Source organism: Mercenaria mercenaria, chromosome 7 (genome assembly GCF_021730395.1).
Source record: "Mercenaria mercenaria strain notata chromosome 7, MADL_Memer_1, whole genome shotgun sequence".
NCBI classification, from domain to species: domain Eukaryota; kingdom Metazoa; phylum Mollusca; class Bivalvia; order Venerida; family Veneridae; genus Mercenaria; species Mercenaria mercenaria.
This window is the reverse complement of record NC_069367.1, coordinates 15,204,884-15,217,464: the sequence shown is the minus strand read 5'-3', so window position 1 is coordinate 15,217,464 and position 12,581 is coordinate 15,204,884. Positions and strand designations below refer to the sequence as shown.

Sequence of the window (12,581 nt, the reverse complement as noted above, 5' to 3'; positions counted from 1 at the left end):
AAAAGTTTGATAATGTATTTCCAATTAAATTGATTTATTGCAATAACAAAGCATAACAAAATATCCTGTACCTAGTACATGTATATTAGAAAGATACATCAAAAATACACTAGAAACATGCATATAGTAGAAGCGTGTAAACAACAAAATACTGTGGGATGAATTTCACCCAAGCCCTCACCTGCACACTGCATCTAAAATTAGGAACTTCAAGTAGCCAATACTTATTTTAGATATATTTGCTGTTAACTGCATTAAAGTTCAAAATCTAAAAAAAATTAAAAGAACCAGTTTTTGAACAAGAGTTATTTTAGCCCAAAAACATGATCATTGGTAAAATATTTGGAAAAGAATGGAAGACTGTAGGCTCAGGGGACTTGGTACTTTTCATGTCCTCCAAACAGTGCACTTTTCACCTCTACCATAGACATGGAAAAAGCACAGATAATTAGTACAAACAAATTTCAACAGACACTTAATTTATCTATGGTGAGTGGTTTGAAAAGAAACAAATATAAAAGACGAAATCAAGAAAAGCTCTGAAGAACTGTGACATTATCTGAAGTGAAATTTATCAATGAATATAAAACACACAAAAGTTTTATCAAAAAGTTAAAACATCATAAACAAGATTTTCACACAGCAAAATATGTCGATAAGGTTTCTTCTAGAAAAAGATCAAACTCTTCTGCCTATGCACATTCGGCGACATATGACCATTTTGTGTCGATTTGCCGTAAAAACCCAACTCACTCACTCTGCCTATGTACATGCATCAAAGTAAAGCCACGAGACAAATACCCAGATATGTAAGAAAATCAAAGAAAAAAATTTGAGGACTGTTAGATGCACCATTGTGTTACCCTGTATTGGACACCACTTTACAATGAAATAAATTGCATTGAATTAAAACTTCATGTAACAATTTTCATCAAGAAACAAGATATTCCTATGAGTAAACAGGGTTTAGGGCAAGTCTCTACCAGGCAATGATAACAAATCTGCTGTTAGAAACCAGGCTAAATATGTTTAAAACCCAATGTAGTGTAGATGTTTTGTAGTGTTATAACACTGGCAGGATCATAAGGTATCCAGAGGGATTCTGTAGATGTTATAACTAGACATAAACATAGGATAATGTTATTCAAGCATAAAATAATACTTTGTCCATAAGCATTCATTTCCTATTGATCATGATTTAATTATGCATTTTCGGGACGTTTTAGAGAAGGGGGGGCATAAAATTGCCTTCTACAGTGAAATGACAAAAGAAATGAAAATCTGACTGTGAAATTAGTAATGTTCCTGAGGGACATATCTCATGTATTTTCAAGTATTTCACAGCTGTATATAATCCATTAAGTTAAATTCCAATGAATATATAAGACAATTCTTTAAAATCTGAAACCCTTTAAAGGTCCAATACGAAGGAAAGTGAACATTTTAATTTCTTTTAAAAAGCACAGGAACTATTTCATTTTATTGGAAAATGAAAGTTGGTATGTAGAAATTCGAAATAAATCGCAGTATATGTACAATTATTTTTCTATGAAGTATGAAGAAAGTTAAAAAGACCTGGGGGGTCATTCTGTCGATTCATTGAAATTTCAACATAATACACTTACATTTCTTTGAGTTCCAAAGACCTTCTGTAAATTTTGACCTGCCAATCTTCATTATTTAGTGTCTTGCAGAAGTCTATGCACTGGCTATGAAAAAAATTGCCAACTCACTTTCCCTTAGTAATGGACCTTTAATTCAAGTCAAAAAGAAATTGCCTTAAAGCCAAAACAATGAAATTTTATGCCAAAGAAATAATATGATTTAACTGTACATGTAACTGCCAAAGCAGAATAATTTGTTTGCCCATAGTTCTGAACAATTGATTTGTTCTTTACAAAAGTAAACTGAAACCATTTACCATGTTTACCCCATAAACAAGTTTAACATGAAAGAATTCTTCATCTGGTGTGGGATTATAACCATTCATGATTCAAAGGCTACAACAATGACCTAAATACTCTAATTTATTATAAAGATCAAATAAAAAATTTGGTCTCTACAGTGTTAACTATGGTCCTCTATAATTTGTCACAGTGACCTATTTTTTTTACTCCACTTTCGAAACTGGCCTAGATTTTACAGAGACAAACACTATGACAGTTTTATGAATCAAGTAGAAAATGTGGCCTAGTACATAGTTTTAACATGGTTTTTCTATAAGTTTATTAAATGATCCCAGATTTATTGAAGTTTCATGAAGATTTGGTCAGAACTGTGACCTCAGGAGTGTCAACAACAAAACTGTTGACAACTGATGGCATTCAGCACTTTGTGCTCAGGTGAGCTAAAACAGTGGGCAACTTGCCAAATTATTTAAACTGTGTCCGTATAACTTCAATGCAACAAACAAACAAAAAATGAATACTTCCCAACATGAAACAATGGTGGACAGACAACTTATTCGAGTACTGAGCTTTTCCTACTAAACTTATTGCAATACCATGAGAACTGAATTTACAAAACAGTTAATATTTGACAATTTAACAGCTACAACAGATATTATACATATAATTCAAGAAATCTTGTAACTCTTTTGCATCTCCTTATGAGTATACATGTACATATACACCTTGAAACAGAACAATTCACAGATTTAAAACACATCTAGACTGCAGCTACCTCATGTCAAGGGAGGTAATTAACAATCTCTATAACCCAAAATTTTATCCAAATTTAGGACATTTAATACAGTGAAACACCGCTCACTCAGGCACTGACGGCTCAAGCCCCCATGCTTGCTAAAACAATTCATGTGGGTCCTTCCCAATTTTCCCCATACTTTGTATGTTTGGATCGCTTCAAATCCCCAGATAACTTGAGTATTTTGTACCTCCCCCTAGTTACCTTGAGCGTGGGTGTTTTACTGTAGTAATATTTTATCCTCCTTCAACACTCTGTACTTCCTCTATCAAACTGAAGAAGCTCCTTTCATTCACTTCTACAAACTTTTGTCTTTTCTTGCTCAACAAGAACACATTTCCACTATGGACATCATACCACAGGGCATGTAGAAACAGGTCTTTTTTACTCAGTCTGTCTTTCAGAAATGGATACGCTGCAATGTTCTCTAACTGTTGTACACAATTTATCTGCAAGATAAAATAATACAACATGTCAGATACCTCACTTAAATTATATTTATTTTTTGCACAACATGATAAACAAATAACAAACTGGAGTTATCACTAAATGTAATTCATGCCTGCACATTTTCTTGTTTGAAAATATGTTATAATGATAATAAATAAACTGTATATTTTTTAATATTACTCACTGCACCTTTTATGTAACTGTTCAATCTGTTAGATGATAAGGGACAGTATGGGATGGAAAACCAAGTGTTAGCAAGGTTTTTTATCCACGCTGTCCCCAAGGGTTGGGCACTACCCGTCTTACTCAAACAGACATGATAAGATCATATTAATATTATTACAATGTTTTCAAAGATATTGTAAACTAAAAACCATACAATCCCTATGTGAAATTAAGCTACAATTATAGTTAAGAAAATACAGTAATAAGTTTGCCATAAACTTTAACCTGAATGCAATGGTAACCACAAAGGCCATGGCAAGTACACAGCCCTCACTTTTAGAAAAGTTGAGCACTGCAAGAGGAGTAATTCTGACAAGGCTTAAGTCAGTATTAAGCATTATTACATACTCGTTTCTGTTCCCCATTAAGTTACAGTGGAACCGGAAACATCAATATTTTTCCATACACTGAAGCCTGAATTTCATATCGGGTGTGTGACGTAAATTTAAAATGTGTGTCGTTGCATTTATTCTTTTATGTAGTTCAGTATTGTCAATCTTATTCAGGCTATTTAACAAATTCATAATATTTACAATACATAAATACGTGTAGATACGTATGTAATAAAAAGGTTATTATTGCGCTCCTAAAGTCGCGCAATATTTCCGCTGCAGAACTCGTGCATATTTCCCGATACAAAGGTAATAACCTATAAATATATGGCATTCTGTAAAATTACAAAGGACCATGATTTTTAAGCCAGACATGGTACATTCATGTCCTGAAAAGGCAAAAGTTCACTTTATAGTGATACAATTCAGTGAGTTTGACCCAGATCCCTTCAAATCTGTAAGAGTACGTTATATCAGTATTCCACAATAAACATCGCTTTGTAAAATTTCCAAGGGCCGTAACTCCTGAATTGGGCATGGTTCATTCATGTCTTTATAACAAATGTAAGTACACATCACTGTGATATATTTCTGTAAGTTTGGGTCAAATCCTTGGAAAAATGTAGGAGTTATCTATACAGAGATTTTGAAATGAATAGACAAGATGGCAACTTTAAGCAACCCCCCATAAAATGGACAGAGAAGTCAGCGATTACATGGCTTCCGTCGAAAATGCCCTTAAGTAATAATGATAATGTCATTAATTACAAATACCTAGCTGCAACCAAGGCACTCATTCAAATTACCTGTGATAATTTATCAACCATATTAAAATTATGGTCAGGATCTATGTAGATTTCAAACTTTTTATCTTCTTTTTCTTGTATGTAAGGAACTGGTCCAATAAAACCGTTTTCTTCTTTGAGGTGCTGAAATTTATCTATGGTTCTTTTCCCATGCTTTTTTATCCACAGCTCGAGTGGTGAACCACTAGGTATATCCATCTCAGTACGCAGGTCATACAACAAGCTCATAGCCTGAAAAAACAAAATGTTGTTGTTACTCAAACTTACTTATAGTAGGGTAGTCAGATTATATATTTGTAAAGAGGGTGTGAACTGGGAGAAGAAAAGCTTTCCATTTATTTACTTCCAAGTGAACATTGTTGCGGTGGAATTGTCCACTTATCTTCTTTCAATGTTGTACAAAACAATAATCTTTATATCTAAAAATATTCATTTTAATTTCTCCATTACTATTCGTTTCTATGAATTCTATACAAAAAAATTTCACTGAAGGTTATTATTTAACTTCCAGGAAATGTGAATGTGACAGAAGTTTCCTTATTTTAGTACGAGTTTTTAACTATGTCTGTTCCATTTCAGCTCTGTTCTCAGGGTGAGTGCTAAAAATTCATTCCGAGTAGTCTTGGACTGTGATAGAAAGTCTTTAGTACAGATATCTGACCTCTAAGTGCGACCTTGACCTTGACTGTAGTGATTTGGTTCAGGCACTGTGCACAATGTCTTACTGAGGATAACAATTGATGCTAGTTTTATAATAAAACAAGAGCTGTCCATAAGACAGCCAAGCTCGACTATTCGAAATATTGTCACAGAAGCTGGAAATTATTACCCAAAATGTTAAATATCAAAAGAGTTTTAAGTTCAAAAGGGGACATATCAGAGTTATGGGACTTGATGCTATCAACTAGTTTTATAACCCCGAAGAAACATGTTAAGTTTCAATTCAATATCTGCATTAGTTTTGGGGATAGTAACTTGCATGTAAAACTTTAACCAGAATTTTCTAAGTCCAAAAGGGGGCATTAATTTCTCAAAAACTGTTAAGAGTTATGGAACTTGACCAGTGAGGTAGTAATGTATCTAGAAAAAGAAAAATAAGTTTCCAAATTCATATGCCTTTTAGTAATAGTGATATGTACTTGCACGCAAAACTTTAACCAGAATTTTCTAAGTCCAAAAGGGGGCATAATTTGGCCAAAATACATGCTTAGAGTTATGGACTTGACCCAGTGAGGTAGGTAATTGATCTAGAAAAAGAAAAATAAGTTTCAAATCTATATGCCTTTTAGTAATAGCTGTATGTACTTGCACGCAAAACTTTAACCAGAATTTTCTAAGTCCAAAAGGGGGCATAATTTGGCCAAAATACATGCCAGAGTTATGGGACTTGACCCAGTGAGGTAGGTAATTGATCTAGAAAAAGAAAAAATAAGTTTCAAATCTATATGCCTTTTAGTAATAGCTGTATGTACTTGCACGCAAAACTTTAACCAGAATTTTCTAAGTCCAAAAGGGGGCATAATTTGGCCAAAATGAAGGTCAGAGTTATGGGACTTGGTGCTATCAACTAGTTTTATAACCCCGAAGACACATGTGAAGTTTCAATTCAATATCTGCATTAGTTTTGGAGATAGTAACTTGCATGTAAAACTTTAACCAGAATTTTCTAAGTCCAAAAGGGGGCATAATTTGCTCAAAATACATGTTAGAGTTATGGAACTTGACCCAGTGAGGTTGGTAATTGACCTAGAAAAAGAATAAATAAGTTTCAAAGCTATATGCCTTTAAATGATAGCTGTATGTACTTGCATGCAAAAACTTAACCAAGGTGTGACGCCGACGCCGACGCCAGGGAGTGAATAGCTAGACTATTCTTCGAATAGTCGAGCTAAAAACGTCCATCAATTTATATGTTGAGTGGATGATAGATAAAAATTTTGACTTTTGACCACAACATGTGACCTTGACATTGGGCCTAGATACATTGGCTGAGCTTGTATCTCATTGCTTGAGAACGTTTAAGTGTGGTTATCCAAAAAAATCCATTGTCTATGGAAAGATATTAAAGAGGGATGGCCGCACCTTCATACAGTCATCATGTACTATCTGGGGCATAATGTAAAACACACAGGCAACACATACCTTACAATCAGAATGTCCAGCCACAACTACATGTCGTACATTATTTCGTACACATGTGAGATCCAGTGCTCCAGCAGCAGAGGTTGTGTTTGCAATCTGTTTCAAGTCGTCAGGATATGGAACAAAGTTACCAGCATTTTTGACCATATAGTTGTCTCCAAGATCACTGTTTGTGTATTTTGATGGGATCACTCTGCTATCCATGCAAGCAAACATCATTGATAGGGGCTGAAATCAGAAGATGATTTTATCATTAGAAACCATTTAGAGAACAAGAGCACTGCATATGGGTGCCATCGTTTGTCTGCATGTGCTGGACAGTATGTAAGAAATGAGTTACAGTTCAGAATTTCTAAGTACAAAAAGGGCCATCATTCTGACAAAACGCAGGTAAGAATTATGGTTCTTGGCCTACATATTCATCTAATGATGATGTGTGCAAAGTTTCAAAGCAGTAGCTCTTATAGTTTTTGAGAAAAGGATGACCTAAACAAAAAATTTAACCAAGAAACTCAAATTTTCGAAGTACAAAAAGGGCCATAATTCTGACAAAATGCATCTCAGAGTTATGGTTCTTGGCCTACACAGTCACCTAATGATGATAAATAAGTGTGCAAAATTTCAAAGCTGTAGCTCTTATGATTTTTTGAGAAAAGGTGGACCTAAACAAAAATTTTAACCAAGAAACTTTAAATTTTTTTAGTACAAAAAGGGCCACAATTCTGACATATGCATATCAGAGTTATGGTTCTTGGCCTACACTGTCACTTAATGATGATAAACAAGTGTGCAAAATTTCACAGTTGCAGCTCTTACAGTTCTTGAGAAAAAGTGAACCTAAACAAAAAATTTAACCTTAAAACTTAACACAGACAATCAAGTGACGACAAAACTATGTAGTTTTAAAAAAAAATTTGACAAGCTAAAAAAAGCATCATTGAGAAGGGCTGTAATCAGGGGATGATGATGTCAATTAGAGAAGAAAACATCACTGAAAGGGGCTGTAATCTGTAGATGATTTTATCATGAGAAGTCATTTAAAATGCTTTTAATCCTTGTTAGGATCATTACCATTAATTTTGAAATAGTTCAGTACTGATGAATATTAAACTTATTGCATTGTATATTCTTGGATTTCAAATAATTATGAGTTTGCTATAGTAATAAACTAACAAATTCCTTACATAGATAAAAGGCAAGACTGAGACTTACTAGACCAAAGGCATATTATTTCAAATACTCAACTGAAACTAAGATACTTTATGGTAATTTGGCAGTACAATGCTCATGCTGATATGGCCATCTTTGATTCATATAAAGTACCATTTTAGTCTAAAATCTGAAATGGGCTTTTCATCAGGAAATTGGGAAGAGTCCCTGGCCTTTCAAACTGGGAAATTCATAACCAAAAAGTAATGCTCATTTTGGGAAAAGAACATTTTATTGAAACAAGGTCTTTTTTCCTTCTGCAAAAGAGGTATGTAATAGAGGACACAATTTGGTGGTTTCCTAATCATAAATGAGCTCATTGCTTCCTATTTTGTGAAATATAATTGACAAAAAAAATAATTTTTTTTTACATTTTGGGAAGATCCTCTGCCACAGTTGGGAAAAAATGACCTTATTTTGAATTGGGAAGTGGCCGAATATCGGCCTCTGTTATGTAAGGATAAAAAGCCCTTGCTTGAGCAATATACAAAATACAGATTACAGGATTAGCACGTGTATTTACAACTTTAGAACATAATTTACAGGTCTCCTATTTACAAGCTTAGCATGTAGTTTACAAGCCAGCCAGATGAATTATATGATAAACACATAAATTTACTCTCTATGCATGTATTTTATGTCAGAATTCAAGTAATTAAACTCGGGTTTACCAAAACAAAATGACCTTAATACAACCATATATCAATGTGGGAAATGACGTTACTGGGTTACTGACATGAGAGCAGTCCCCGAACAAAAATCATACAAATACTGTGCTAGAAATGTTAAAGCAGGTCTATAGTAACTAGAAATGTGTCCATGGGACACAGATGTCCCCACTACATGACAAAGGACACCAATTTTTTCCTAGGTCACCAGCCATAACTCCTACAATACTGAATGAATCCGGACGCGAAACCCAGGTGCACAACCGCAAATGCTGACCAACATTCCTGTAAACTTTGGTGACTCTAGGTCAAATACTTTTGGAGCTATGCGCGACACAACATTAAAATGACCAATTTTTAACTAAGTCTGGTGCCATAACTCCTACAATACTGAATGAATCCGGATGCGAAACCCCAGGTGCACAACTGCACATGCTGACCAACATTCCTGTAAACTTTGGTGACTCTAGGTCAAACACTTTTGGAGCTACACGCGACACAACATTAAAATGATCAATTTTTAACTAAGTCAGGGGCCATAACTCCTACACGACTGAGTGAATCCGGATGCAAAACCCCAGGTGCACAACTGCACATGCTGACCAACATTCCTGTAAACTTTGGTGACTCTAGGTCAAATACTTTTGGAGCTACGCGCGACACAACATTAAAATGACCAATTTTTTACTAAGTCAGGGGCCATAATTACTACACAACTGAATGAATCTGGACGCAAAACCCCAGGTGCACAACTACACATGCTGACCAACATATCTGTAAAGTTTTGTGACTCTATGTCAAATACTTTTGGCGTTAGGCGAGACACAACATTAAAATGACCAACTTTTACAAAGTCAGGGGCCATAACTCCTACATGACTGAATGAATCCGGACGCGAAACCCCAGGTGCACAACTACACATGCTGACCAACATTCCTGTAAAGTTTTGTGACTCTACGTCAAATACTTTTGGAGCTACGCGCGACACAACATTCTCGGAAGGACGGACGGACGGACGGACGTTCCTACATATGGATACTTATGTGGCTACTCTTTTGTTCTCTCTCTATTGTTCTTTTAGCCACGTAAGAGAAAAATAGCCACATAAAAGCCTTACGGAATGAATGACATCAAAGAAAAAGTACAGTTACCTATTGTTCCTATAGCCACCTAAGTATGCAAATGTGAGCTCGGACAGAAAGACTGACAAGGGCAAATCTATATGCACCCCCCAAACGTGGGGGCATAAAAATGTGGTTAGTAAAAGAGACTTTGGGTCAGTTTCTATTGCGGCATGGAGTTTTCCGAGAAATGATATCACTTTCATGCACATTCAAGGGGCCCAATAAGGGGTACATAAATCGTCACATTTTAAACACTGTCAGCAGTAATGGCCGTCCACTTGTTTCTCTCATGTATATAAATCGAGACCTAGACGCATAGACAGAAAATATCAGTACTCATTACATAATGATAATGTTGTCTGCGAGTCAGACTAATGCAAAATCCTGCTATTACAAATGTCTCCCAGGCCCTGGACAGGCATCTCTTATGCATGCTCATATAGACAGATACCCCCATCAATGATAATATAAAAACCTACTCATGTTGTGAATCTTATAATTTTTAAAGTTATACATATACCTATAAAAAGAATAAAATCAACAGTTATCAAGAAAACATGCATCTGTTTGATGAAAAACAATCACCTGTAAACAAAATGTGAAAGGAAGCGGCTAGGTAGCCGGTTCCGGCTACCTAGACCAAAGGTCTACGTAGCCGGTTCCGGCTACCTAGACTAAAGGTCTAGGTAGCCGGCTCTCTCTATCTCTATATATACATATTGTATATGAACATGTAAGTCAATGTAGCCGTCTTTGATAAACTGTATTACAAAGGATCATTATATTAGTTAAATGAATTACTTTTCTTGTGATTTATCATTTACTATTAGCGATTTACCTGTTCATTTCGCCGTATCTACGCACTAATATTATATCAGCCGATATTTTGTTGTGTTATCAATAAATGATCAGAGTGTCGTTATCGTCATCGGTGTGTTTTAAATTCTTAAAATAAAATTTTTAATCATTTTTGTAGTTTGTTATACACAAATGTATTTTAAAGAAACATATTTGATAGATGATGTCAACTGTCGGCGATCCTTTAGTATTAGGTCTTTTGATATGTAATTATCTTTTACATTTAGTATACGCTGCCTTAGAATAATTTAAAGAGGTTGAATGTTCAAACGAACAATTAGAAACAGTCAAGATTATTGACTAATAAACAAATTGGCGGAGAAATTATGTAATAATTATTTAAAGACGCACATAGAGGTGCAAAAGTGATGATCATTTACAACTGTCACTTTAAAAAGGCACATGAAATGTTCAGTAGAGCCACATATCATTTAATGTACGTTTATGCTCTTTGTTTTGCCCTTTTCTTTTACTGTTTGTTTTGTTTTGTTTTAAGAATGAATCATGGTATCTCAACATGTATCGAGTACGTTTTAACGTAACAAAATGTTGGCCGATATGATAAGAGTGCATAAATACGGCGAAATAACAGGTTAAACACAAATCCTAAATAATAAATCACAAGAAATGTAATTAATTTAAGTAGTATAATGATCCTTTATAATACAGTTTATTAAAACCAGCTACCTTGACTTATATTTCATATACACTATGTATATATAGAACCGGCTACCTAGACCTTTAGTCTAGGTAGCCGGAACCGGCTACGTAGACTAAAGGTCTACCACTGCCAATGTGAAAATGAAGCATTTAGGGAGAGTGGACGGCGATTACTACTGTCCGGGGACTGTTCTCTTGCCAGTATACATTTTTTGCATGTGTATGTCTGGCTATAATCTGAGCATTGTTCGAGTACCTTGGGTAACCCTAGGAGTCTGAGAGTGTCGAAGAAGGTGACTGGGTATAGTCATAGCTTCTATGCCGTCTAAACAGCTGATCGCATGTATTGACATGCTGCCGTTTCACTGAGGCCCGATAGGGGTAGCCGAATTCAGAGCTCTATGTATAGATCTAGACTGGGCAGTGTCCAGTTTAGAGAAAATCAATGTTAATTCCCATTTCAGGAGTAGGTTTGATCGTCTATCTCAAAACCTAATCAACCAGTGCACCAGATTCCTTTGACATCGGGAGTAATTTTATTTAAAGAGAAATAGGCTATATGGGAAACCTTGAAAACAAGTAGTGAATCATAAATCATGTCAACAAAGGTTAAGGTCATGGACACTGGATTGAATAAAAGGGTGTTCAAGGCAATGTCATTGCCTAACACAAGGCCAGCTGCTTACATTTGGTTTATTCCCATAAATCTTCAGCTGAAACATTGTGTGTTGCTTATCAAATAACGAGTATTTGACAATACCCTCCAAAAGTTTGGAAAATCCTCTCATGATTTGTTGTTCGTTGTTCTGTTTCCCTTCTACATCACATAGACGCACATTCAAGCGTCTACACAAGGTACCATTAAATACCGGTAAGGATTAATAACGACCACAAAGACCAGGCAATGACATAACACATTGATTTTTTTTTAAAGTGTAGAAATTGCTACAATACCCGTTTTTATTATCGATACTTTATCTCATTTTAAATGCTGCTGGATTGAAATTAGCCAGAGTGTAGGAGGGTTGGGAGGCCGGCAGTTAAATCAACTGCGCGCCAGTTTCCTGCTGAATGCTTATGACTGGTCTATATCAAACACATGTTTACTAGGCTTATATGTCAACAACTTAAATATAAACCTGAAAACTAATTTCTGATGGAACAGAGGAACTGTACTCAAAAGTGTCAATCTGTTTCATAAAGCCTTCAAAGGACAACGTTTAAACTACTTCTATATTGTTCTTCCAACAGCCGATCACTGAATATGACAGTTGTGGAAGGTGACTATTTCAGATGGTTTCCAATGGTCAACACATATAAACATTTCTTAAAAATCATATTAAGTAACTCCGTCTGAAAGTAGAAAGTCAGCACACATATCACTCCTGTGAAAGACTCTTGAAT

At 35.2% G+C, this 12,581-nt stretch overlaps 1 protein-coding gene across 2 annotated transcripts; it reads right to left on the bottom strand.

Moving 5' to 3' along the window:
* Positions 1-12,006, bottom strand: LOC123554856 (beta carbonic anhydrase 1-like). Of its 2 annotated transcripts, XR_008371603.1 has the most exons (5): positions 11,864-12,006; positions 6,659-6,886; positions 4,517-4,747; positions 1,752-3,152; positions 1-1,409 (listed from the first exon to the last, which is right to left on the bottom strand). XR_008371603.1 is itself a non-coding variant. In XM_045345223.2 (4 exons), exons 1-4 carry the CDS (start codon positions 11,963-11,965, stop codon positions 2,940-2,942), a joined length of 774 nt encoding a protein of 257 aa, XP_045201158.1. In that variant the 5' UTR covers positions 11,966-12,006; the 3' UTR covers positions 1-2,939. The 2 variants fall into 2 exon arrangements, 1 of the variants encoding a protein (XP_045201158.1); XM_045345223.2 differs by having other exon boundaries at positions 1-3,152.
* Positions 12,007-12,581: the final 575 nt, after the last annotated feature.